General features: G+C 34.8%; 1 protein-coding gene across 9 annotated transcripts in view; it reads left to right on the top strand.

The window, feature by feature from the left end:
- The window catches only part of NPHP3 (nephrocystin 3), a 43,075-nt gene extending 19,407 nt beyond the window's left edge, over positions 1-23,668 (top strand). For 5 of the 9 annotated variants that reach the window (XM_036850922.1, XM_036850919.1, XM_036850926.1 and 2 more), the window contains 15 exons: positions 866-968; positions 1,397-1,479; positions 2,896-3,034; positions 5,111-5,275; positions 11,884-11,978; positions 12,559-12,681; positions 14,070-14,259; positions 14,412-14,653; positions 15,656-15,731; positions 16,942-17,069; positions 17,954-18,194; positions 21,019-21,144; positions 21,728-21,843; positions 22,427-22,603; positions 23,006-23,668. In XM_036850922.1, the coding sequence (XP_036706817.1) occupies positions 866-968; positions 1,397-1,479; positions 2,896-3,034; positions 5,111-5,275; positions 11,884-11,978; positions 12,559-12,681; positions 14,070-14,259; positions 14,412-14,653; positions 15,656-15,731; positions 16,942-17,069; positions 17,954-18,194; positions 21,019-21,144; positions 21,728-21,843; positions 22,427-22,603; positions 23,006-23,054 (2,053 nt within the window). In that variant the 3' untranslated portion in view covers positions 23,055-23,668. Of the gene's footprint in view, positions 1-865; positions 969-1,396; positions 1,480-2,895; positions 3,035-5,110; positions 5,276-11,883; positions 11,979-12,558; positions 12,682-14,069; positions 14,260-14,411; positions 14,654-15,655; positions 15,732-16,941; positions 17,070-17,953; positions 18,195-20,998; positions 21,145-21,727; positions 21,844-22,426; positions 22,687-23,005 lie in introns of those variants that run through there. The other 4 variants (XM_036850921.1, XR_005019722.1, XM_036850923.1 and 1 more) reach the window with 4 other exon arrangements.
- Positions 23,669-25,687: the final 2,019 nt, after the last annotated feature.

The raw sequence follows: 25,687 nt of genomic DNA, 5'->3' as shown, positions 1-25,687 counted from the left end.
AATCACCTGCCAAGAAATGTTAATACTGTACATACATCATATATCGATTCATGAATATAAACAGATATGTGTGTATATTTGTGCTTTATGCATAAAGAGAGTAAGATTTCCCCTCCCCAACAAACAATTTTCACCACCCCATTGAGAATGGATGTTGTAGGGTGTAAAATCTAATTGGATTACAAGTAATCTGTGGACGAAGACTGTCTGATACTATTCCTCACAGGCACTAATACCTATGTTGTTTTACTGATGGTATAGAACATAGAACTGGAAATGTTATACACTTCATGTATAAGCTATTTATAACAGTGTTTGTTGTGATTAATTGCTAAAAAATGAAATAATATTACTTAATATGATTAACAGATTAATTTTTTTATTTTATGAAGGCAGTATAAAAATTTAATTCTTGTAATAGACTTTGACTTGTCTTGTGGGTAGATTACAGCTTTGTTGTATTATTAAAAGAGAATTTCATTTTTCTTTTTTTTTTTTTTTTTAATTTTTTATAGCTACTTTTATTTTTATTTATTTATTTATTTTTGGCTGTGCTGGGTCTTCGGTTCGTGCGAGGGCTTTCTCTAGTTGCGGCAAGTGGGGGCCACTCTTCGTCGCGGTGCGGGGACCGCTCTTCATTGCGGTGCGCGGGCCTCTCACTATCGCGGCCCCTCCCGTTGCGGGGCACAGGCTCCAGACGCGCAGGCTCAGTAGTTGTGGCTCACGGGCCCAGCCGCTCCGTGGCATGTGGGATCTTCCCAGACCAGGGCTCGAACCCGTGTCCCCTGCATTAGCAGGCAGATTCTCAACCACTGCGCCACCAGGGAAGCCCAAGAATTTCATTTTTCTTTTCTTTAAATAAAAGGTTGTGGCCTACACTTCATCTTGACCCTTTAAATCCGAAAGATGCAAAATCTATTATAATCGCAGAATGCCACTCTGTAGACATTAAATTGAGTAAAGAGCAGGTAAGTATTTTTAATTTTGCTGCTTTCTTTTACTCTCTATAGCTTTCCTTCTAAAAACACCTTATATGAGACTTAAAATTCAATATACGTACTCTATATGGTTCTAAGGAAAATTGGAACTTAGTAATAATTACCTTCTTAAATGCATTTACTCTTAAACTAATAACAGATATAGAAGAAGCAATAAAAAAGACTTTGGTCTTAAGGTTTACTTTACTATATTATATTAAGCAGTATTTTAAAAGCAAAAAAGCATTTGCATGTTGACGGCATCTGTGGTCCAGTACCACACGGCAGTGATGCCGCTGATGAGGTGGCAGGAACCGTGTTATTTCTGCAGGGATATTTGTTGATGGCTTGGTTGTAAAGACCGCTTAATTCCAGGGTGGTTTTGTATTTCTGTTTTGTTTTTTGGTAAACTGGTGCAGGAGAAGAAGCTAGAACGACACTGTCGTTCTGCTACAACCTGCAATGCCCTTTATGTCACTCTTTTCGGCAAAATGATTGCGTGGTAAGTGGTGGTTATTTTATGTCATCTTCAGCATGTTTATGTTTGCTGCAGAACGCTTCTTCACCGTGTGAAACTGAAAACTGATCATTATGACAATCTCTTGGGCCACTAAGATTCTGTTTATTCTAACAGTGATACTAACAACCGTGAGAATGTGACTTATGACTGAAGATTGCTGCTAGTCCTTGAATATCAGACCTTGTTGGATATATCTGTCTGGTTTTCATCACAATAACTTTCTCCTGACTGGAGGTTGCAAAAGAAGGCCATCTTTGGTCTCAATTTGGGGCCCACCCAGGAGTGCTCATTGTCGCCTCCTTGAGGCCCCTAGCTCTGAGAAAGTGAGGAGACAACTGAGGCATAAAAATGTTATTTCAGGTGTCTTTCACTATCAGTAGGTAGGTATGTAGGTAGGAATTTTTAATTGTCTCTGTTCCCACGTCCTGATAAACCTTTCATCTTACAATAGGTCTTCTATTTTAGAAATCCATTCATAATTTGCCTTTAGATAAGCAGTAGAGAGTTTTACTACTTTTACTTCTTCATCAGTACAGCCTCACCTAGTTTGTCTGTTCACAACCAGAGGTAAAAAAGATCAACACTTGTTTTGGTATTCATCACAGTAGGTTGTAATCCTAGCACAACTCATATTCTAGACACTAAATCTAGTACTCTTGTCTCTTAATTCCACATTCTCACCTGAAGCACCAAATTTGAAACAAAAAAAATCTTCTGAAACTTTGAATTGTCCATGATATTTTCACTGTCCCCAGAGTTGTGGCGGTACATCTGTGAACATCAGTGGCTTGCATAAGTACAGTTCAAGAGTCATGCATTTCATAATAGTTATTGAAATTATCTCTTTTAAGAGGGACTGTGGAACCATTTTTTTGTTTTACCCTATTCTTTGCATATCTTTATATTTAAAAAAGAAACTACTGGTAAATATTGTGTAATATTTTAAAATAAACCCCATTTACTGATTTTTCTTTAGCCTGATGTTTTCCAAATTCTGGTTCTATTTTTTTTAATTTAATTTGCATGGCTAACTAATAATACTTATTTATAATTATTTTCCTGCTTCCTGTATGTAGGCGGCAGGCCTCTAGGTGATAAGAACCATGTCTCACTCATTTTTATGTTCCATAATGTATAGTAATTACTTGACACATAGTTAAGTCCCAGCATATGTTTATTGAATTGAATTAAATGGTAATACACTAAAATAACTGTGATGACTCTAGCAACCCCATAAAACTAATGTTTTCCTGTGTCATGTTTTATTGAATTGCTGTTGTTATCAGTTAAACAGTACAAAACATAGAGGTTAAAATAGAGCATTGTTTTTATTTACCCCAAATTTTTCACAGATGTTGGCAGACTGTAAGAAATTAAATCTGTTCTCAATTCCAACAGTGCTGGGAGAGCAGGCAATTTAGATAAAATCCTTCTTCAGTGTTTCCAGTGTCAAGATACTGTTTCATTATATAGACTTGTTCTTCAATCTATCCAGGAGTCCATGACAAATGATACGGATAAAGAACTAATGAAACAGGTAAAGTGTAATAAACTAATAAAGGGAAGATTATTTTGCCTTGTTTGTATTTGTGTGTGAATTGAAGTAAACAGTAAATCCTTGTAATGCTAAATATGTTTCGAGCATATACTATACCCACTACCATAGTGTGCTGTGGCCAGAAGTGATATCTCAGGGAATTTGCATTTTCCTGATTATCATGGAGATTTTTTATCTTTTCATGCTTCTTGGTTATTCTTGTTTCCTCTTAGGTGAATTGCTTGTTCAAGTCCTTTACTCAATTTTTAACGGAGTTGACTTTTTCTTGTTGATCTGTTAGGAGTTTTTAAATGTTCTACATATTGAATACAAATCCTTTGTTATAGAGTTTGCAAATCAGTGTCTTTTTCCTGTTCTTGTCTTTTAACTTTATGGTGTCATTATACAAAGTTTTATTTTAATGAAGTCAGATTTATCAACAGTTTCTTTCATGGCTTATGCCTGTTGTATCTTATTTTTTTTAATCCTTTGCTATCATAAAAGTATTCTTATATTTTTTTCCCTTCAAAATATTTTATAATTTTGTTCTTCATGTGTGAGTCCTTAACTCATATGATATATTTTTATTTATTGTGTGAGGAAGGAATCTACTTCTTTTTTTTTTTTTTTTTTTTTTTGGCTATACGACTTGTGGGATCTTAATTCCCCGACCAGGGATTGAACCTGGGCCACGGCAGGGAATTCCCAGGAACCTACTTCTCAATCTTTTAAAATACAGCTAGTTAATTGTTCATTTTATTTAATACATCTTTTCTACTGATTTGGAATGCCATCTGTCAAGTATCAAGCTCACATATAATCATGAGTCTGTTTCTAGGCTCTTCTGTTCCAATTTACTATTCCTTGTCAATACCACTGTCTTAACTATTAGAACTTTAAAGTAAGCTTTGATATTTGGTTAGGCAAACCCCCTCTTAATATTTTCCACAGTTGTCTTGGCTCATTTCCCACATGTATTTTTAGAATTGGCTCAGCAAGTGCCATGGAAACTCAATATGCAATTTTAATTGTAGTTGCATTGGATTTAGAGGCTAAGTTGGGGGAAATTATCATATAAGTCTTCTTCATGGAAAGCTAAATAGCTCTCCATTTATTTAGTCATCTTCTTGAATGATGATTTTCAATAATATTTTATCTTTTTCCCCATAAAAGTCTTAAACATCTTTTGTTAAAATTTGTTTCTAAGGACAAAATTTGTTTCTGTAGTTAAAATAGCATTTTACAATTGTTTGTTGCTGGTTATTCAATTTAATTTTTGGAAATTTACTAGCAACCTTGCGGAACTCTTATAGTTTTAACCTGGATCCATTTTTATGTCGATTTCTCAGGTTGGGGGTTCCCCTGGGTTTGACTTTTCATTCTGCCTCTAAGCCCACAGTCTTCTGTCTGTTGGCTGTTTCCCTCAGGCACTCCGTCACTAGGGACAGCCTTTGAAAGGTCCCTGTGTTGGCAAGCATTCTATCATAGTTCCAGCTCCTTGCTTCACAGAGCTTAAAGGCTCCCCTTCCATCCTGACTGTGGGTGTGAAAACCCAAGCTAAATTACGGGACTGCTGCTTATCCTCTCTCCCCACTTCACCCAGGGACAGCAGCTCCAGCACTTAGCCCTCTAATTTTCAGTTTCCTATTTATTTGGGATACTTGGGGGATTTCCCTTTCTTTTCTGCAGGTTCAGCTGTACTTTTGGAAATGTTTTGTTACGTGTTATCTGACATTAACAGGCATTTGTAGTAGGAGAACTGTTTTCTTCCACCATCTTCCCAGAATCAGAACTTTGTCATTAGTTTTAATAATACATTTCCTGCAGTTTTAATTTTCACTAAACTTTTTCTATATGTGTGTTATCTTTGGTGTGCTAGACTTTATATGTACACTATCTTATTAGTGCCTTTTGGAAAGTGTGTTTTATTTTAAGAAATCTGTTTCTTGTTTTATTAAATCACTTGAATGATAAATTCAAATAAGTTAAAGTTTAAAAGAATTGTGGAAATTTTAATGGCTGTTAGTTACTAATAGAGGTGCTTTATAATCATTGTTAATTCGTTTTTCTACCTAGATTCTCTGCCTTGTAAATGTTAGTCACAATGGTGTGAGTGAATCAGAATTGATGGAACTCTATCCTGAGCTGTCCTGGGCTGTCTTGACCTCCCTTATTCACAGTTTACACAAAATGTGTTTGTTGACTTATGGTTGTGGTTTGCTCAAGTTTCAACATCTACAGGTAAATGTTATCTTAATAAGGTTTTTTTCACTTATTGAAATGTCCACATATCATCGCATATGTATTATGCTATATAATACCACATCATTTCAAATATTTCAATTACAAGACAAAATTGAAATCTCAAATTTGGCATTACAAAAATGTTTTCCAGTGATTTTAGGTTAGACACAAAATTTGGCTAATATTATTCTCATGAAGTAAGTACCTTTGTGAAATGGCTATTACTTTAAAAGGTAGTTTTTTCAATTTTATGTTTCATTAAATTGCTGGTATATTATATATGTTTTAAGAACTTTGGCTCTGTAAGTCACTCTGCCTCAATTCACAGCCCAGCTCTTCACAGCTTAATGTAACCTTGGGCAAGTTCTCTGAGCCTTGGGCAGATGTTTGCAGCTTACCTCAGGGGTTGTAAAGATAATTAATTGAGGTGGTGAATAATTAATTGATCCTGATGAGGTCCTAGGCATGATGTCTAGCACATAGTAAATAATGACTAATATAACTTTTTTTTTCCATATACTAGTTTGCATCTGCTAATACCAAACTCCCGATCCTTCCCTCCCCCACCCCCCTTCCCCTTGGAAACCACAAATCTGTCTTCTATGTTTGTGAATCTGTTTCTGTTTCACAGAAATGTTCATTTTTGTCATATTTTAGATTCCACATACAGTATTTGTCTTTCTCTTTCTGACTTACTTCACTTAGTATGATAATCACTAGGCCCATCCATGCTGCAAATGGCATTATTTCATTCTTTTTCATGAATGTCCATCTGTCAATGGACATTTAGATTTTTTCCATGTCTTGGCTATTGTAAATAGTGCTATTGTGAACATAGGGGTGCATATATCTTTTTGAATTATAGTTTTGTCTAGAAATATGCCTAGGAGTGAGATTGCTGGATCATATGATAATTCTATTTTTAGTTTTTTAAGGAGCCTCCATACTGTTTTCCATAGTAGCTGCACCAACTTACATTCTCACCAATAGTGTAGGAGGGTTCCCTTTTCTCCACACCCTCTCCAGCATTTGTTATTTGTAGACTTTTTAGTGACAGCCATCTGACTCGTGTGAAGTGGTACCTCATTGTAGTTTTGATTTGCATTTCTCTAATAATTAACGGTGATGAGCTAATTTCATGTGCCTATTGGCTATCTGTATGTCTTCTTTGGAGAAATATCTATTTAGGTCTTCCACCCATTTTTTGATTCAGTTTTTTGTTTTTTTGTTATTGAGTTGTATGAGCTGTTTTTATATTTTGGAAATTAAGCCCTTGTTGGTCGCATCATTAGCAAATATTTTCTCCCAGTCTATAGGTTGTCTTTTTGGTTTTTTTATGGTTTTCTTTGCTGTACAGAAGCTTGTAAGTTTGATTAGGTCCTGTTTGTTTATTTTTGCTTTTATTTCTATTGCCTTGGGAGACTGACCTAAGAAAACATTGGTACGATTTATGTCGAAGAAGGTCTTGCCTATGTTCTCTTCCAGGAGTTTTATGGTGTCATGTCTTTTATATTTAAATCTTTAAGCCATTTTGAGTTTATTTTTGTGTATGGTGTGAGGGTGTGTTCTAACTTCACTGACTTACATGTGGCTGTCCAACTTTTACAACACCACTTGCTGAAGAGACTGTCTTTTCCCCATTGTATGTTCTTGCCTCCTTTGTTGAAGATTAATTGACAGTGGGTGTCTGGATTTGCTTCTGGGCTCTCTATTCTGTTCCAATGATCCATATGTCTGTTTTTGTGCCAATACCATGCTTTTGATTGCTATAGCTTCATAGTATTGTCTGATGTCTGGGAGGGTTTGTTCTTTTTCCTAAGGATTGCTTTGGCAATTCTGGGTCTTTTATGGTTCCATATACATTTTAGGATTACTTGTTCTAGTTCTTTGAAAAATGTCATGGGTAATTTGATAAAGATCACATTAAATCTGTAGATTGCTTTCGGTAGTATGGCCATTTTGACAATATTAATTCTTCCAATCCAAGAGCATGAGATATCTTTCCATTTCTTTGAATCATCTTCAGTTTCCTTTATTAATGTTTTGTAGTTCTCAGCATAAAAGTCTTTCACCTCCTGGGTCAGGTTTATTCCTCTGTATTTTATTTTTTTGGATGTGATTTTAAAAAGGATTGTTTTGGTTTTTTTTTTTTTTTTTTACATTCCCTTTCTGATGTTTCATTATTAGTGTAAAGAAATGCAATGGATTTCTGTATGTTAATCTTGTATCCTGCTACCTTACTGAATTTGTTCATCAGTTCTAGTAGTTTTTGTTTGGAGTCTTTAAGGTTTTCTATATGTAGTATCATGTCATCTGCATATAATGACAATTTTAACTCTTCCCTACCAATTTGAATACCTTTTACTTTTTTTCTTGTCTGACTTCTGTGGCTAGGACTTCCAATACTATGTTGAAGAGAAGTGGTGAGAGTGATCATCCTTGTCTTCTTCCAGATTTTAGCGGGAAAGCTTTTATCTTTTCACCATTGAGTATTATATTGGCTGTTGGTTTGTCATAAATAGCTTTTATTATGTTGACATATGTTCCCTCTATACCCACTTTGGTAAGAGTTTTAATCATGATTGGATATTGAATTTTCTCAAATGCTTTTTCTGCATCTATTGAGATGATCATGTGATGTTTGTCTTTTCTTTTGTTGATGTGGTGTATCATATTGATTGATTTGCATATGTTGAACCATCCTTGTGACGCTGGGATGAATCCAACTTGATTGTGGTATATGATCTTTTTTATGTGTTGTTGGATTCAGTTTGTTAATACTTTGTTGAGAATTTTTGCATCTATATTCATCAAAGATATCTACCTGTAATTTTCTTTTTTGGTAGTATCTTTGTCTGGTTTTCATATCAGGGTGATGGTGCCTTCACAGAGTGTCTTTGGGAGTGCTCCTTCCTCTTCAATCTTTTAGAAGAGTTTGAGAAGGATAGGTATAAGTTCTTCCTTGTACTTTCAGTAGAATTCCCCTGTGAAGCCATCTGGCCCTGGACTTTTGTTTGTAGGGAGTTTTTAAATTACAGATTCTATTTCACTTCTAGTTATCAGTCTGTTCAAGTTACCTATTTCTTCTTGATTCAGTTTTAGTGGGTTGTATGTTTCTAGAAAGTTGTCCATTTCTTCTAGGTTGTTGAATTTGTTGGCATGTAACACACAGCCTACTCAGGGATGCTGCCATATAAAAATAGCCCTCCAAGACCACAGTAGATAATTGTTTCTCCTAAACTCATAGAGCAAGAGAAATATAAGTAAAATGAATCAGAGGAACCACTCCCAATTAAAAGATCAAGAGAATTCCTCTGAAAGAACAAACAATGAAACAGACCTCTTCAGTCTAATAGACACTGAGTTCAAAAAAGAGATAATGAAAATACTGAAGGAATTAAGAAGGACTATTGATAGAAATACAGATTACTGTAAAAAGGAACTAGAAACTATAAGGAAGAGCCAAGAAAAATTAGAAAATTCACTTGCTGAAATGAAAACTGAGCTAAAGACAATGAGTAGCAGAATGAATAATGCAGAAGAATGAATAAGTGATCTGGAAGATAGAATAATGGAAATTACCCTATCAGAACAGTAGACAGAAAGCCAAGTGAAAAAAAAAATGAAAGCAATATAAGAGACCTATGGGATAATATAAAGCATGCCAATCTATGCATAATAGGGATCCCAGAAGGAGAAGAAAGAGAAAAGGGGATTGAAAATGTATTTGAAGAAATTATGGCTGAAAACTTCCCAAACCTAAAGAAGGAAACAGATATCCAGGTTCAGGAAGCACAGAGGGTCCCAAACAAGATAAACCCAAACAGACCTACACCGAGACATATTATAATAAAAATGGCAAAAGTTAAACATAAAGAGAGGATTCTAAAGGCAGCAAGAGAAAAACAAAGAGTTGATTACAAGGGAACCCCCATAAGGCTATCAGCTGATTTCTCTACAGGAGTGTTGCAGGCCAGAAGGGAGTGACAAGATATATTCAAAGTTCTGAAAGGGAAAAACCTGCAACCTAGGAAATTCTACCCACCAAGATTATCATTTAGAATAGAAGGAGAGATAAAGAATTTTTCAGACAAGCAAAAACTAAACCTATACTAAAGGAAATATTGAAAGATCTTATCTAAATAGAAAAGAAGTAAGAAACTAGGGAAGAGAAAACCACAATTGGAAAATAAATCACTTAAATAAGCCAGTACACAGATTAAAAAAAAAAAAATTTCTGTGAAAGTGATGATTCACAGAATCACACATGAACCATAATGAACAGCAAAAGGACAAACATGAAGATGTAAAAGAGGACATCAAAATCATAAAATGTGGGAGAAGAGCATAAGAAAATGTAGATTTTTTTTCTAGAATGTGTTTGAGCCTATGTAACTACCAGTCTAAGGCAAGTAGGTATAGGAAGGGGTTAACATACTTGAAAAACAGGGTAACCATAAATCAAAAACATACAATAGATTCACAGAAACCAAAAAGAAGAGAACATAAGCATAATACAAAAGAAAATCATCAAACCATGAAAGGAAAAACAAAAAGAAAAAGAAAGGGACAAAGAAGAGATATAAAATCAATGGGAAAACAAGGTTTAAAATGGCAATAAATACATATCTATCAATAATTACCTCAGCTGTCAATGGACTAGATGCTCCAGTCAAAAGACACAGTGGCAGATTGGAGAAAAAAACAAGAGCTGACAATATGCTGCCTACAAGAGACCCACTTTAGAGCAAAGGACACACATAGATTGGAAGTGAGGGGATGGAAAAAGATATTTCATGCAAATGGAAATGACAAGAAAGTGGGGATTGCAATACTCATATCAGACAAAATAGACTTTAAAACAAAGGCTATAAAGAAAGATAAAGAAGGACACTATATAATGATATAAGGATCAATACAAGGAGAGGGTATTACACTCATCAACATATATGCACCCAATATAGGAGCACCCAAATACATAAAATAAATACTAACAGACATAAAGGGAGAAATTGATGGGAATACAATAATGGTAGGAGATTTTAACACCCTACTCACATCAATGGACAGATCTTTGAGACAGAAAATCAATAAGGCAACAGAGATCCTAAATGATTCAATAGAACAGTTAGACTTAGTTGATATTTTCAAGACATTACATCCCAAATAAAGCAGAATACACATTCTTTTCACGTGCACATGGAACATTCTCTAGGATTGACCACATACTAGGACACAAAACAAGTCTCAACAAATTTAAAAGTATAGAAATTATTTCAAGCATCTTTTCTGACCACAATGGCATGAAATTAGAAATCAACCACAGAAAAAGAAACTAGAAAAAAAAACAATTACATGGAGACTAAGCAACATACTACGGAAAAACCAGTGGGTCAATAATGAAATCAAAGAAGAAATTTAAAAATACCTTGAGGCAAATGACAATTAAAACACAACCATACAAAATTTATGGGATGCAGCAAAAGCAGTTCTTAGAGGGAAGTTCATAGAGATAAGAAAAATCTCAAATAAACAACCTAACCCACCATCTAAAAGAATGAGAAATAGAACAAACAAACCTAAAGTCAGCAGAAGGAAGGAGATAATAAAGATCAGAGAGGAAATAAATAGAGATTTTTAAAACAATAGAAAAAATCAATAATACCAAGAACTGCTTCTTTGAAAGAGTAAACAAAATTGACAAACCTCAGGACTTCCCTGGTGGCGCAGTGGTTAAGAATCCGCCTGCCAATGCAGGGGACACAGGTTCAAGCCCTGGTCCGGGGAGATCCCACGTGCCGCAGAACAACTAAACCCCTGTGCCACGGTGACTGAGCCTGCACTCTAGAGCCCGTGAGCCACAACTACTGAGCCCACGTGCCACAACTACTGAAGCCTGTGCACCTAGAACCCGTGCTCTGCAACAAGAGAAGCCACCGCAATGAGAAGCCCATGCACCACAACGAAGAGTAGCCCCCACTCACCACAACTAGAGAAAGCCTGCATGGAGCAACGAACACCCAATGCAGCCAAAAATAAAAATTAATTAATTAATTAATTTAAAACATTGGCAAACCTCTGGCCAGAGTCACCAAGAAGAAAAGAGAGAAGACCCAAATAAACAAAACAAGAAATGAAAGAGGAGAAATCACAACACATACCACAGAAATACCAATATAATTCTTATCATCTGCAATGCCATGGTTGATTTATACATGTAAACAAATGTAAATGAAGTCTTTCATTTGAGTATGCTGTGTTATATATGCAGGTGTGGAATGTTTGTAATTTCACAGGCTTATCTTTCTCCTTTATTGTATATCACTTAAATATAATTTGCTCTTTTTAGTACTTTTGCAAAACACATTTCAGATTTTTAATGTATTCACTAAACATTTGAATTGAATTATATTTTGAGTTCTTATAGGAATTCTCATGTCAGTTTATCACATAAATATATACCAAATATTAAAGTATTCTAATGCTCTTTCTATTATACAACTATAAAATTGAAATAATTGTAAATTTCTTTTTACAAATTCATTGTTAGATTGTACAGTGACTTACAGAAAATAGACTGTAATGTTTTTTCTTTTTCTCCATAGGCTTGGGAAACAGTGAGGCTAGAGTACATGGAAGGTCCCACCATTATTTCTTCATATAGGCAAAAGCTAACCAACTATTTCACCATGCAGCTAAGGTATTGTAAATGTCCATGTTGTTTTTCTGTAGCTTCTGCAACACGCTCTACCTCTGTGTCCTTATTTCTCTTTCTTGCGTAACTTAATGTATAAAAATTTCCTTATGATTTTAAAAGGTTAAGCCCTCTCCTATTCTGTTAATGCCAAAAGAACAAAAGATGATTATGTAAGTCAGTCTTTTAATATTATGCTGAAGATTTAAACTTAAGTGATATCAATGCAGGATCATTTTATTATTTTTATTTTATTCTAGTTAAATGGTTTAAGTAGTTTAAAAATATGTGTGTGTCTGTTTATATCTGTGTGTGTATATTTGTGTCTATTGATTTTTTTTTTAATAGTTCAATTTTAGGAAAATAAACTTTAGAGTTTGGTCAGTGGTCCTGAATATCACTTTATTTTCATAGTTAGATTGGTCAAGTTTCTGACTTTGACCTAGTTTTCTCAGCATTAGATTATACTCAGAGTCAGGGATATATCTCAAATGTCTCTCTCCTCCTTTAGCATTTGTCTGTAGCCTTTTGAAGTGATCTCATTGTAGCAATGTATTATTGAATGTTGTCCCTTCTCTTCTAATAGTCAGGACCGAGTGACTTGGAGGAGTGCAGATGAACTGCCTTGGCTATTCCAGCAGCAGGGAAGTAAACAGAAGCTGCACGATTGCCTTCTTAACCTCTTTGTGTCTCAAAACCTCTATAAAAGGTAAGAAACTTATTTGTAGGACATCTTTTCCCAGGAAAACAGATTTAAACAGTTGTTCAGTGTAACAAAGAAAAATGGCATTCTTCATTTAAAAATTAGTCCAGTTTCAGTGGTAACTGAAGTATAAAACGGTGTGGGAGAAATTTTAATACAATTTGCAAATTGCCACAACATCTACTTTTTCCAAGAGGTAAACAAGAAAGATAGAGTATTGCAGTTTTCATAAAATCAGACCTGGAACGCTCTTGAGATAGCTTTGTATCTTAATCTTTCACTGAAGCAGGTTTAAATCCAGACCACCCAGAGAGGCGGTTCATGATGTCTGCCTCTCAGGGTATTCAAATATTTCATAGTATAGCCTTCAAAACAGACTCGGCTCTACAGAGGATCTGGCTGGTGTCAGAATTTAAAGAAAGGATTACCCTTTTTCATAAATGTCTTTTTTTTTTTAAGTTTTTATTTTGTCTTTTTGTCTTTGCCCTATGGCATGTGGGATCTTATTTCCCCGACCAGGGATTGAACCCATGTCCCCAGCGGTGGAAGCACCGAGTCTTAACCACTGGACCGCCAGGGAAGTCCTTCATAAATGTCTTATTGTCTCTTCTGGTGTGTTTGAATTTGCCTCTGGCAGAACCACCTTTTTATGAGACAACCTTCTGACCTCTAAGCCCTACGACGGGGTTTTTCTGTCTCACCTGGAAATTTACTCACTTCTCATAATTTAGATGCATAATTTGTTTTGCTTCTTAGTGAACTCTCTCAAATTTCTTTGTTACACCTTATAGATTATTTCTGATCTCCATCCCAGTTTTTCATGATTTTATTTGAAATCAGATTCATCCTTTAGTTTACCAGCTCTCCCATCCTACTTAATACCATCAACAGATGAATAAGCTTACTTTTATCATTCAATTCCTTGATGAAAATACAAAGCAGATATTCTGAGTTTGCCTGTGTTTCATTAGTTTCTTCTGTTCTGATTTCTATCATTTAAAATAATTTTTGGGTGAACTCAGCAGTTGACTGCATATCATGAAATGTCTAAACAGGATTATGATAGGTTTCCATTGGTGAGTAACCATAATGATATTAATGGTAGCAGCCAACACTATGGAGTACTTGCTACAGGCTATAATCTCCTTACAGTAACACCTGAAGCAGGTGGTGTCGGTGTGCCCCTTCTGCAGATGAGGATGATGAGGTGTAAGAGAGCACACAGCTAGGCTGCTGTGGACTCAGATGGCAGTCCCAGTCTACACCCTTACTTCACTACACTGGACTAGCCTACTAATAAACTATCAATAGCTTGATATGAATTGTGGCATCTTCACTCAATAGTGGGGTTTAAAGTTTCTTTTTCATTAAATTACTGTTATTTGTTGCAACAGAGGACACTTTGCTGAGTTGCTGAGTTACTGGCAGTTTGTTGGTAAAGACAAAAGCGCGATGGCAGCAGAATACTTTGATTCATTGAAGCAGTATGAGAAAAACTGTGAAGGCGAGGAGAGCATGATTTGCTTAGCTGACCTTTATGAAACCCTGGGGCGATTTCTCAAGGATCTAGGCCTTCTCAGCCAGGTAACTTCAGCAGGTAGTTAGAGACTGTGTGGGTTTTCATGTTTATTCTTCTCTCCTTCCTAGGAGTTAATGCAGCTTTTATTTGTTGTGCTAATCAGATCTTACAGCATTTCACTCACTTTAATTGGCCTTTAACCTTTTTCTTCCCCCAGGCTGTGGTGCCTTTGCAGAGGTCTCTAGAAATTCGAGAAACAGCTTTAGATCCAGATCACCCACGAGTAGCTCAGTCCCTCCACCAACTAGCGAGTGTGTACGTGCAGTGGAAGAAGTTTGGCAATGCTGAACAGCTATATAAACAGGCATTGGAAATCTCAGAAAATGCCTATGGTGCGGACCATCCACATATTGCTCGCGAACTTGAAGCACTTGCAACTTTGTACCAGAAACAAAATAAGTAAGATTTCAATTGGTAATTCTCTGGTTTTATGACAGGGAGTTACAGTTCTTAATGTACTTGTGTGGGAGGCTTTGTTTTGTGGCTGTGTATTTTTCCTTGTCCCATATTTTCCTTATCCTATATTCTTTTGAATCCACCATGTTCAAATATTATTCTTGGTCTGGGGGGTGAACAAAAAAGTAGAACTACAAGATTCATCTCTATTTCAAGATGTGCAAAGGATAGAGCATGGACTTTGGAGTCATATAGTTGGGTTTGAAACCGGGCTTCTTTGCTAACTCTGTAATATTGAGTGTACTACTAATACAGGGGGCAGCAAACTGTCGCCCACATGCCAAGTCCAGAAGGTCCCCTGTTTGGGACGTAGAGTTGTAGTGTAATACAGCCACATTTTTTTCATTTACATATTGTCTGTGGTTGCTTCCATGCTTCAACAGCAGTTTTGTAGTTGCAACAGTGACCACGGGACCCACAAAGCCTAAAATGTTTACTATCTAGCCCTTTACAGAAGAAGTTTGCTGATCCCTAGTATAATAAGCCCTCTGAATGATATCTCTTCCTCTATCTGAAATCATTTGTTTTGCTCAATCATAAGTGATACATATTGGAATTTTTTCTTTTAACTTCTAGAAGTATTTCACACAGATTTTGTGTGATTTTCACATTTCTATTTGACAAAAAATTAACCTGTGTGGAAGCTGATATAGCAAACTAAAGTTTTGGATTTTCATTTAGTTAGATCACCCTTTAGAGATTCAAAATGAGTTTAATCAGTTAAAAACAGTTAAATGTCAGCTACTTGGAGGACTAGATTTGTTTTGTTAGATTTTGTTTTATGAAAGTTTTTGTTAAAGATTTTTAATTCCATATGACTATCACTTCTAGAAATAATGCTGTATTTAATTAGCCAAAAAACTTTACACTGTTGGTTTCATTTCACTGAAGTATGACAGTTTGGACGTATGTTTCTTTCGTTTGACTTTTTTTTTTTTTTTTAAGATATGAACAAGCTGAACATTTTAGAAAAAAATCTTTTAAAATTCGTCAGAAAGCTACAAGGAGAAAAGGCAACTTGGTAATGAGAGATTTCTTTTGTGTTGTGTTTTGAACGAAAAGGAAAAGAACATCTCTGAATATCATAATGTAGATGCATAAACCTCACATATTTAAGAACTTTAGATTTTAAAGTGACTTCTACGGAAGTACTGATTAACATTTTCTTATTTATAATACATGTTTAAATATTAGTATCACTGAGAAGTACAAATTAGTAGACTTTTAAAAAGTGGAACTATGTATTGTAATCGTTTTACACTACAAACATATCATGTTTTACACTTTAAACTTACACAATGTTATACGTCAATTATATCTCAATAAATCTGGGGAATTTTTTTTTTAATTTTTAAAAAGTAGAACTATTCAGTTCATTTAAAGGTTAGATTTTAGAAGATGGACTTAAAAGTTGTTTCAATTCTTTAAAGGGTTGGAAAACAGAATAAAAGAAATTTAGTAAATATTTTATGTTAGATTCAAATGCCAAGAAATTATTACCCTTGAGTGCAAAAAATTTTTCATTTTTCTAAGCTGCTAATAAAATCTAAATATAGCATATTTGTTTGTTTTAACTTAAAATGCTATGTGCAATTTTTTAAATTGAAATATATTTGACATCTAACATTGTATAAATTTAAGATGTACAACATGTTTATCTGATGCATTTATATATTATAATATGATTATTACCATAGCGTTATCTAACACCTCTATCACATCACATAATTATCATTTCTTTTTTGTGGTGGGAATAATTAAGCTCTAGTCTCTTAGCAAGTTTGATGATTTTAATACAGTATTTTTGCTTATATTCGCTATGCTGTACATTTGAGCTCCAGGACTTACTTGTCTTCTAGTTGCAAGTGCTATGTGCAATTTTAAGTACCTGATATTTAAATGTTTAGTAATAGGGTTAATAAGTATATGCATATTAATTCTGTTTCCTAATATTTTTGAAGCACTTTGGGATTCAGTTCATTTTGCTAAAATAATCTCATAATTATTTTCACAAAATAGTTTTTTAATGAATTTAAGAATGTGACGCTACATGGAAGTATATATATTTTCATAAATCATTAGATTAATTCAGTATGATACTTAAAGTAATTGTAATCTACTTTAAAGGGAAAAAAAGGAGAAAGGGTTTTTTCAGAACCCTAGTATATTGCTTCAGAATCAAAGATTGCACTTACTTGGTGATTGTTGTGAATTTCTTGTGTTTGCTCCAGTATGGATTTGCCCTTTTACGTAGACGGGCCCTACAGTTAGAAGAGCTCACGTTAGGTAAGGATACACCTGACAATGCTCGGACCCTCAATGAACTGGGTGTGCTCTACTATCTTCAGAACAACCTGGAGTGAGTACCATGGTGTTAATAATGAAAACAGGTATCCATTTTGTCTCTTAGATACAAAGCTGTTTTACATTTCTATCAAGCTAAGCTAGAAAAAATTGATAGAAACCATGCCAAATTTCATGTATGATATGTTATGAACATGGCCACACTTAACAAGGACCATGACATTTTCTCTACTGTTTCCTTTCACATTGTTTCTTTAGTAACTAAAAAGTTATTCTCTAGCTTCCCTAGTATGTTTTATACGTTTATGAAAAGTGAGTTTGTGTAGATATTGTACATAAGATCTCACATAAGAACAAACTTGGGACTAAAGAATGTAGGTGGCTGCTAGTTTTATTCTTCAGTTTATTTGAGCATAAAGTCTCACAAAGGCATTAATATTTATGAGAAAGAGGTGTTTTTGGACTTCTTTGTATGTCAGAAAAATATAACAAATTTGACACTTTGGATACCAGAAAAACACAACAAATATTTAGCCCACTTCACAAAGGGTTCTTTTATTAAGAATTATTTAGTACTACAAAGGGAGAAAGAAAGAATACCAAAATGTTTTGAGTTTGGCCTAGTAATTTTTAAGATATAAAAAATTTGTTTTGGAAACTATTTATGGGTTTGTCTTTTAGAAGTGAAGTGGAGGATTGAGACAATCGTCCAGATACTTTAGGCTTTCACACTATCAGGAAAGCATTTTTAGTTTTTGGAAAAGGGCAGGAAGAGATGAGGGGGTGGGAAAGAGGGGGAGAGGATTTTGAGCTGAATCCTTCATTTTAACTATCTTGGATTTAAGAATAAAAGTGCTTCAGTTCTCCACCTAACTATGGCTAGGGATTCTCACTTCTAGAGAATAAATTGTTTAAACCATTTGTGGCTTTTGTTCATAGAACAGCTGACCAGTTTCTGAAGCGTTCCTTGGAGATGAGGGAGCGAGTTCTAGGACCAGATCACCCTGACTGTGCCCAGTCTTTGAATAATCTAGCGGCTCTATGCAATGAAAAGAAACAGTATGATAAAGCAGAAGAACTTTATGAAAGAGCCTTAGACATTCGGAGACGAGCATTAGCTCCTGATCACCCTTCTTTGGCTTATACAGTGAAGCATCTTGCAGTCTTGTATAAGAAAATGGTAAGTAATCCTTGGCATGCCTACATGTGTTTTATAATATACCAATTAAGCCATAATTGCTATTAGCAAAATAATTTATCTTCTGATGGATAGATTATTTCTATGAGCTTTTAAATCATAGTGATTTAGTTTTTCAACAAGTAACTGAGTAGAACATTTAAAAATATTATTTCATCAAAGATGACACAAACAGATGGAGAGATATACCATGTACTTGGATGGGAAGAATCAATATTGTGAAAATGACTATACTACCCAAAGCAATCTACAGATTCAGTGCAATCCCTGTTAAATTACCAATGGCATTTTCACAGAATTAGAACAAAAATTTTACAATTTGTATGGAGACACAAAGGACCCCGAATAACCAAAGCAATCTTGAGAAAGAAAACTGGAGCTGGAGAAATCAGGCTCCCTGACTTCAGACTATACTACAAAGCTACAGTAATCAGGACAGTATGATACTGGCACAAAAACAGAAATATAGATCAATGGAACAGGATAGAAAGCCCAGAGATAAACCCACACACCTACGGTCACCTAATCTATGACAAAGGAGGCAAGAATATACAATGGAGAAAAGACAGCCTCTTCAGTAAGTGGTGCTGGGAAAACTGGACAGCTACCTGTAAAAGAATGAAATTAGAACACTCCCTTACACCATACACAAAAATAAACTCAAAATGGATTAAAGACCTAAATGTAAGGCCGGACACTATAAAACTCTTAGAGGAAAACATAGAACATTCTTTGACATAAATTGCAGCAAGATCTTTTATGATCCACCTCCTAGATTAATGAAAATAAAAACAAAAATAAACAAATGGGACCTGATTAAACTTAAAAGCTTTTGCACAGCAAAGGAAACCATAACAAAACAAAAAGACAACCCTCAGAATGGGAGAAAATATTTGCAAACAAAGCAAATGACAAGGGATTAATCTCCAAAATATACAGATAGCTCATGCAGCTCAATATCAAAAAAACAAACAACCCAATCAAAAAATGGACAGAAGACCTAAGTAGACATTTCTCCAAAGAAGACATACAGATGGTCAACAAACACATGAAAAGATGCTCAACATCACTAATTATTAGAGAAATGCATATCAAAACTACAATGAGGCATCACCTCACACAGGTCAGAATGGCCATCATCAAAAAGTCTACAAACAACAAATGCTGGAGAGGGTGTGGAGAAAAGGGAACCCTCTTGCACTGTTGGTGGGAATGTAAATTGGTACAGCCACTATGGAGAACAGTATGGAGGTTCCTTAAAAAACTAAAAATACAACTACTATATGACCCAGCAATCCCACTCCTGGGCATATATCCAGAGCAAACAATAATTCGAAAGGAGGCATGCACCCCAATGTTCATTGCAGCACTATTTACAATAGCCAGGACATGGAAGCAACCTAAATGCCCATCGACAGAGGAATGGGTAAAGAAGATGTGGTACATATATATAATGGAATATTACTCAGCCACAAAAAGGAATGAAATAGTGCCATTTGTAGAGATGTGGATGGACCTAGAGATTGTCATACAGAGTGAAGTAAGTTGGAAAGAGAAAAACAAATATCGTATAATACCACTTTTATGTGGAATCTAGAAAAATGGTACAGATGAACTTACTGGCAAAGCAGAAATAGAGGCACAGATGTAGAGAATAAACTTACAGTTACCAAGGGGGGAAGGGGAGGGTGGGACAAATTGGGAGATTGGGATTGACATATATACACTACTATGTATAAAATAGGTAACTAATGAGAACCTACTGTTTAGCACAGGGAACCCTACTCAGTGATCTGTGGTGACCTAAATGGGAAGGAAGTCTAAAAAAGAGGGGATATATGTATATGTATAACTGATTCACTTTGCTGTACAGCAGAAACTAACACAACATTGTAAAGCAACTATACTCCAATAAAAATTAATTTAAAAAAATAAATAAAAATATTATTTCAGACTTAACTGGTTTAGTTTTTAAAAATACATTCTAAATACAAATGCATTTGTCAGCACTCTAATTGGAACTTATTCTTCTATTACATTTCAGAAGTTCTAAAATTCAACCAGGATTAGGTTTGCTGTGTTAAGCTACCAGAAACATAACGAATCACCCAATTGTTAGGGCTGAAGGAGGAGTCTCTTATAGCTGGTTAAATGACCATTTTAATTTCATTCTTTCTTTTCTTTGCTTGCAATTAAATGTAACCATTCTTTACCATAGGGTTCTAGCCTGAGTGATATTTGGAGTGTTTATAGCTGCTCTCAAAAAAAAAAAAAAGGAGAACAAAGAGAAGCAGAGAAGTCTGCTTTCATTTAGCACAGTTACAGAGTTAGACTGTATTTATACTTTGTTTGTAGGACCCTTGCTGGTCCTCCTGGTACTGAAGTTGATGTTTTAGTATGAAGGATCCATACTTGCTATTTCTGCCTAACTTTCAAGTAAAAAAGAAATAATTAGAATAATCTGGAAAGGATTTGGTGGAAAACAAGTTTTTATTTTGATGCTATCTCTAAATTACGTATAGTAGCAAACATACTCTTTACTTCATCAGAAATAGTAATAATGGATGATACTAAAGGACTTTCTGAGTTATCAAAGAAAATGTTTTCATATTCAATGTAGCTGTACTTACATGTTCTATTAGATGTCAGTTATCTATAAACTTAACCATTAAACTGGGAGGAAATGCTTCTGAACTTTTTTCCTCAAAATTACTTTTTAATATAAAATTGTATTTATGGAACAAGCTCTGATCAGAAAGTATTTATTGCTTTAATATTTTTGTTAGATTTCACTTTTGTTTTTTAGGGGAAACTTGACAAAGCTGTACCTTTGTATGAGCTGGCTGTTGAAATCCGGCAGAAATCCTTTGGCCCAAAGCACCCTAGTGTAGCTACTGCCTTGGTGAACTTAGCTGTTCTTTATAGCCAAATGGTAAGTTCCCACACTGTAATTCTTTATAAGTGAATGGTTTTAACGTATGAAATATAGGTAAACATGTATTAGATATGGCACAGTAAAAATAATTAAAGGACATTTAAGGTTATCTACTAATGCTCCCTTTAATACTTGAGAAATTATTGAAGTTACATTTGTAAGATAGTCCCTTCCTCTTAGTGTAAACCACTGAGTGTTTAGTTCATTGCATAGGCTTAGTTTTTTAAAATTCTGGAGACTCCCTACATCTCTATATCTAATATTGTTCTTAAGCTCTATCATTTGCCTGTGATGAGTGAAAAACAGGTATGGTACCCTGTGGGCAAAAACAGGTTTGTGCTTATATAATTGGATTAATGTCATTGGTTACCAAGCCGAGTCTAAAACTGAAGTTTCTGACTTTTTATTATACTGCTTCTCCCATTATTATTCCTAAATTAATCTGTTTATCCACACCTTGTAGGAGGATATTAACTTTTTAAAAGTGCTTACCCAAGTAGGTCAGCTTAGTCTAGAATACCTTAATAGTAATTTCAGAAACGCAGTGTGTTCAAGTGAGCATTGTTTCTTTTTTAATAAGAAAAAACACATTGAGGCCTTGCCGTTATATGAAAGAGCATTAAAGATTTATGAGGACAGCCTGGGTCGGATGCATCCTCGAGTTGGAGAAACATTAAAAAATTTAGCTGTGCTTAGGTAAGAATTTTTCACTTTCCTCATGCAGCCAAAATCCCTTTTAAAACATCTTTGACTCATCATAGAGCACAAAATATTTATTGCTGATATGCTTTTTCTTGTAGTGGGAGGGGTTGTTTTGGGTTGATCTATATACTTCAAGAGATACTGAAGTAATATCCAGAGTGGAATGAAGGTGACATGATCTATTTTGTAGAGGAGTGTATCATGGCAAATAGTGAAGGACGGTTTACATTTGCATCTAACTGGTTCTAGGGTAATCTGGGCAATTTGCTGTCCTCAAAGCTGATTTACCGTTAAGTACATGTTGATTTTTGCATTGTGTTTATCTCAGGATGCTAACTCCCCTTAGCAGTTTCACTGCATCCATTACAACATAGTCTTAATAGTGCCCCTATGAGACACTTAACAGCACAAGACAGAAAGGAGAAGAGTTTGGGTATTCTGTTTTATTGGCCTGCCTGAATGAATGCACTGGAAAAAATGAGCAATTATTCACAACTTGTTTTTCTGTATCCTATAAGGTCATCTAGAATTGTTAAAATGTTATATTCTCATTTTGAGAATTTTTTTTGTCTCAAAGCTATGAAGAAGGGAATTTCGAAAAAGCTGCTGAACTATACAGAAGGGCAATGGAAATAAAAGAAGCAGAAACGTCTCTTTTGGGTGGAAAAGCTCCCTCCCGACATTCATCAAGTGGAGATACGGTTAGCTTGAAAACAACCCATTCTCCTAATGTTTTCCTTCATCAAGGACAAAGGTAATAGCAGCAACTGCAAATTCATTGCAAATGCAACTTAGGATAAAATAATTAAGAAACATTTGGAACATTAGAATTTAAAACTTATAAAAATAGTTTTTAAGAAAACTCATTTTTGTGTGATTTAACTGATATTTGTATGAAATTGTATTGGACTACATTGAAGTTTGAGTCATGATTGTTTTTAGTTGTTTAAAAGAATTAATTTTCCTATTGTCTGGGAACCAAGGATGTAGACACATTAGAATCCTAAGATGACGTGAAGAGTTGATCATGGAGAGTAGACTGGTCTCTGTTCTACAAGAGCTGGCAAAGCAGCTAAGACAAGGGGTTCAAGAATTCCGTGATTCTTCTCCTCTCTCAAGTTACTTTAGCCTCATCGTTCCTCATCTTGCTTTTCAGCAGCAGTCTGGCCCAGTTCTCTACCTCAAAGAAAAGTTTCAAGGAGTAAAGGGATAATGTTGATGGAAAGTATGAATTGTCTTCTGTAAAACGAACTAGTAATAGGAATCTCTGACTGCTACATTTTTTTTATTCTACCTTTTCATTCAGCAGATTGGGCCAAGCCCTCTGCTTTCCATGCTCTCTACACTGTATATTGTTTTTACTGTGTAGAATGTACCTGCACAATCTGAAGTCATTAATGCAGTAATAGGTCAAGCTCTTTGGCATTCTTTGACCTTTCCCAAAATATGGACATGACCTTCTTTCTTAAATGGCCTAAATCTATCTCTTCATTTATCTTGGACTCAACTTAGTTGGCCATTTTATACTGAAAATTAAATATTTTTATAGATTTTATAAATATTGCCAATTTGGGGTAATGTTTTATACCATTTATGTATTTATATATAAATAAAATCTTCAATATTAATACTTGTAAGATTCCAACATGTATTAATTGTAAAGGTGAAAGACGTAATAACCATATTTTACTGTTTTAGAATAAAAGTGGAATTTCAAGTTCTCTTTTTCCCACTCCAGTTTATATTGGGGTGGCCAAAAGTTTCGTTTGTTTTTTTCCGTAAGATGGATCTAATAACACTTAGTTGTCTTTAACTTCATTCGAAACAATGTTGTTAGATTGTATGTGACAGCTATCATATCATCGGTGTGCATTTTAAAAAAGATTTATCAAAATTGGTGAATTTTTGTGTAGCCATTTTAATATTGAAGATGGAAGAAAAAAAGCAACATTTTCAGCATATTATGCTTTATTATTTCAAGAAAGGTAAAAACGCAACCAAAACACAAAAAAGGATTTGTGCAGTGTATGGAGAAGGTGCTGTGACTGTTTGAATGTGTCAAAGTGATTTGCGAAGTTTCATGCTGGAGATTTCTCGGTGGACTATGCTCCATGGTTGGGTGGACTATGCTCCAGGGTCGGGTAGACCAGTTGAAGTTGATAAGGATCAAATCGAGACATTAACTGAGAACAATCAATCACATTATACCACGCGGGAGATAGCTGACATACTCAAAATATCCAAATCACTGAAAATCATTTGCACCAGCTTGGTTATGTTAATTGCTTTGATGTTTAGGTTCCACATAAGTTAAGTGAAAAAAACCTTCTTGACCATATTTTCGCATGTGATTCTCTACTTAAACGTAATGAAAACGTTCCATTTTTAAAACAAATTGTGACAGGCGATGAAAAGTGGATACTGTACAATAATGTGGCATGGAAGAGATTGTGGGGCAAGTGAAATGCACCACCACCAACCACACCAAAGGCCAATCTTCATCCAAAGAAGGTGATGTTGTGTACATGGTGAGATTGGAAGGGAGTTCTCTATTATGAGCTCCTTCCAGAAAACCAAACAATTAATTCCAACAAGTACTGCTCCCAATTAGACCAACTGAAAGCAGCACTTCATCAAAAGCGTCCAGAATTAGTCAACAGAAAACACATTATCTTCCATCAGAATAACACAAGACTGCATGTTTCTTTGATGACCAGGCAAAAACTGTTATAGCTTGGCTGGGAAGTTCTGATTCATCCACCGTATTCGCCAGACATTGCACCTTCGGATTTCCATTTATTTCAGTCTTTACAAAATTCTCGTAATGGAAAAAATTTCAATTCCCTGGAAGACTGTAGAAGGCACCTGGAACAGTTCTTTCCTCAAAAAGATAAAAAGTTTTGGGAAGATGGAATTATGAAGTTGCCTGAAAAATGGCAGAAGGTAGTGAAACAAAAGGGTGAATATGTTGTTCCATAAAGTTCTTGGTGAAAATGAATAATGTGTCTTTTTTTATAATATAATAATACAAGAGGATTATATTTATATAATTAAGAAAAATGTTGAACATTACAAAAAATACTAGAATGTTGTCAATATTCACTGAGTAGTTTGCTCAACTTGAGCTTCAGTGACTCCGTAGGATTTTGGTTAATGTTCTCTAAGGCTTGGCTACTCAAGGTGGTCTGTGAACCAGGATCATCAGTGCCACCTGGGAGCTTATTAATTCAGACAGCCTCTCCCCAGATTCATATGCACATATGTTTGAGAAACAGTGGTCTAATTCTAAGGCACTAGAGTGGTGACTTAAAAGAAATGAGGTAGGATCTTACAAAATGAGCATCATTCTTCCCCCTTCTGGGAGAAATTCAAGAGGGAAAAAAGAAGATAAATATAACCATAACACATCTTTCTGGTTATGGCCAGCTGTGAAAGGCACAAAGTAATTGAATTTACAAATATACCAGCTGTGAAAAGAACAAAGTAACTGAATTCAAATATACCAGACATTGATTTTAGAATTAATCTTTTAGAGTTTAAAATTTGGTTATTTAGTGGTATAAGAAATTTAACACACTATAAGTAATATATTAAATTTAAATGCCTTAAACTTTAGGAAATAATCTGAGATTAATATTTTAGAAAAACCCTGAAAAAGGAAAAACTAGCAAAAGAATAATATGCATTTTTTTCTTTGTTCCTATAAAATCTGGACTTGAAAAATATACAAAAAGTGAAAACTTATATTATTCTAAGTGACTTTATGGTAAGTTTGTTGGGGGATGATGACTACTTCAAAAGGTTTAAGTTTAAATATAATTTTTAAGACTATATTTTT

Source organism: Balaenoptera musculus, chromosome 4, assembly GCF_009873245.2.
Source record: "Balaenoptera musculus isolate JJ_BM4_2016_0621 chromosome 4, mBalMus1.pri.v3, whole genome shotgun sequence".
Classification (NCBI taxonomy): domain Eukaryota; kingdom Metazoa; phylum Chordata; class Mammalia; order Artiodactyla; family Balaenopteridae; genus Balaenoptera; species Balaenoptera musculus.
Note: the sequence above shows the minus strand (reverse complement) of the source record. Positions and strands in the feature narration are given on the sequence as shown.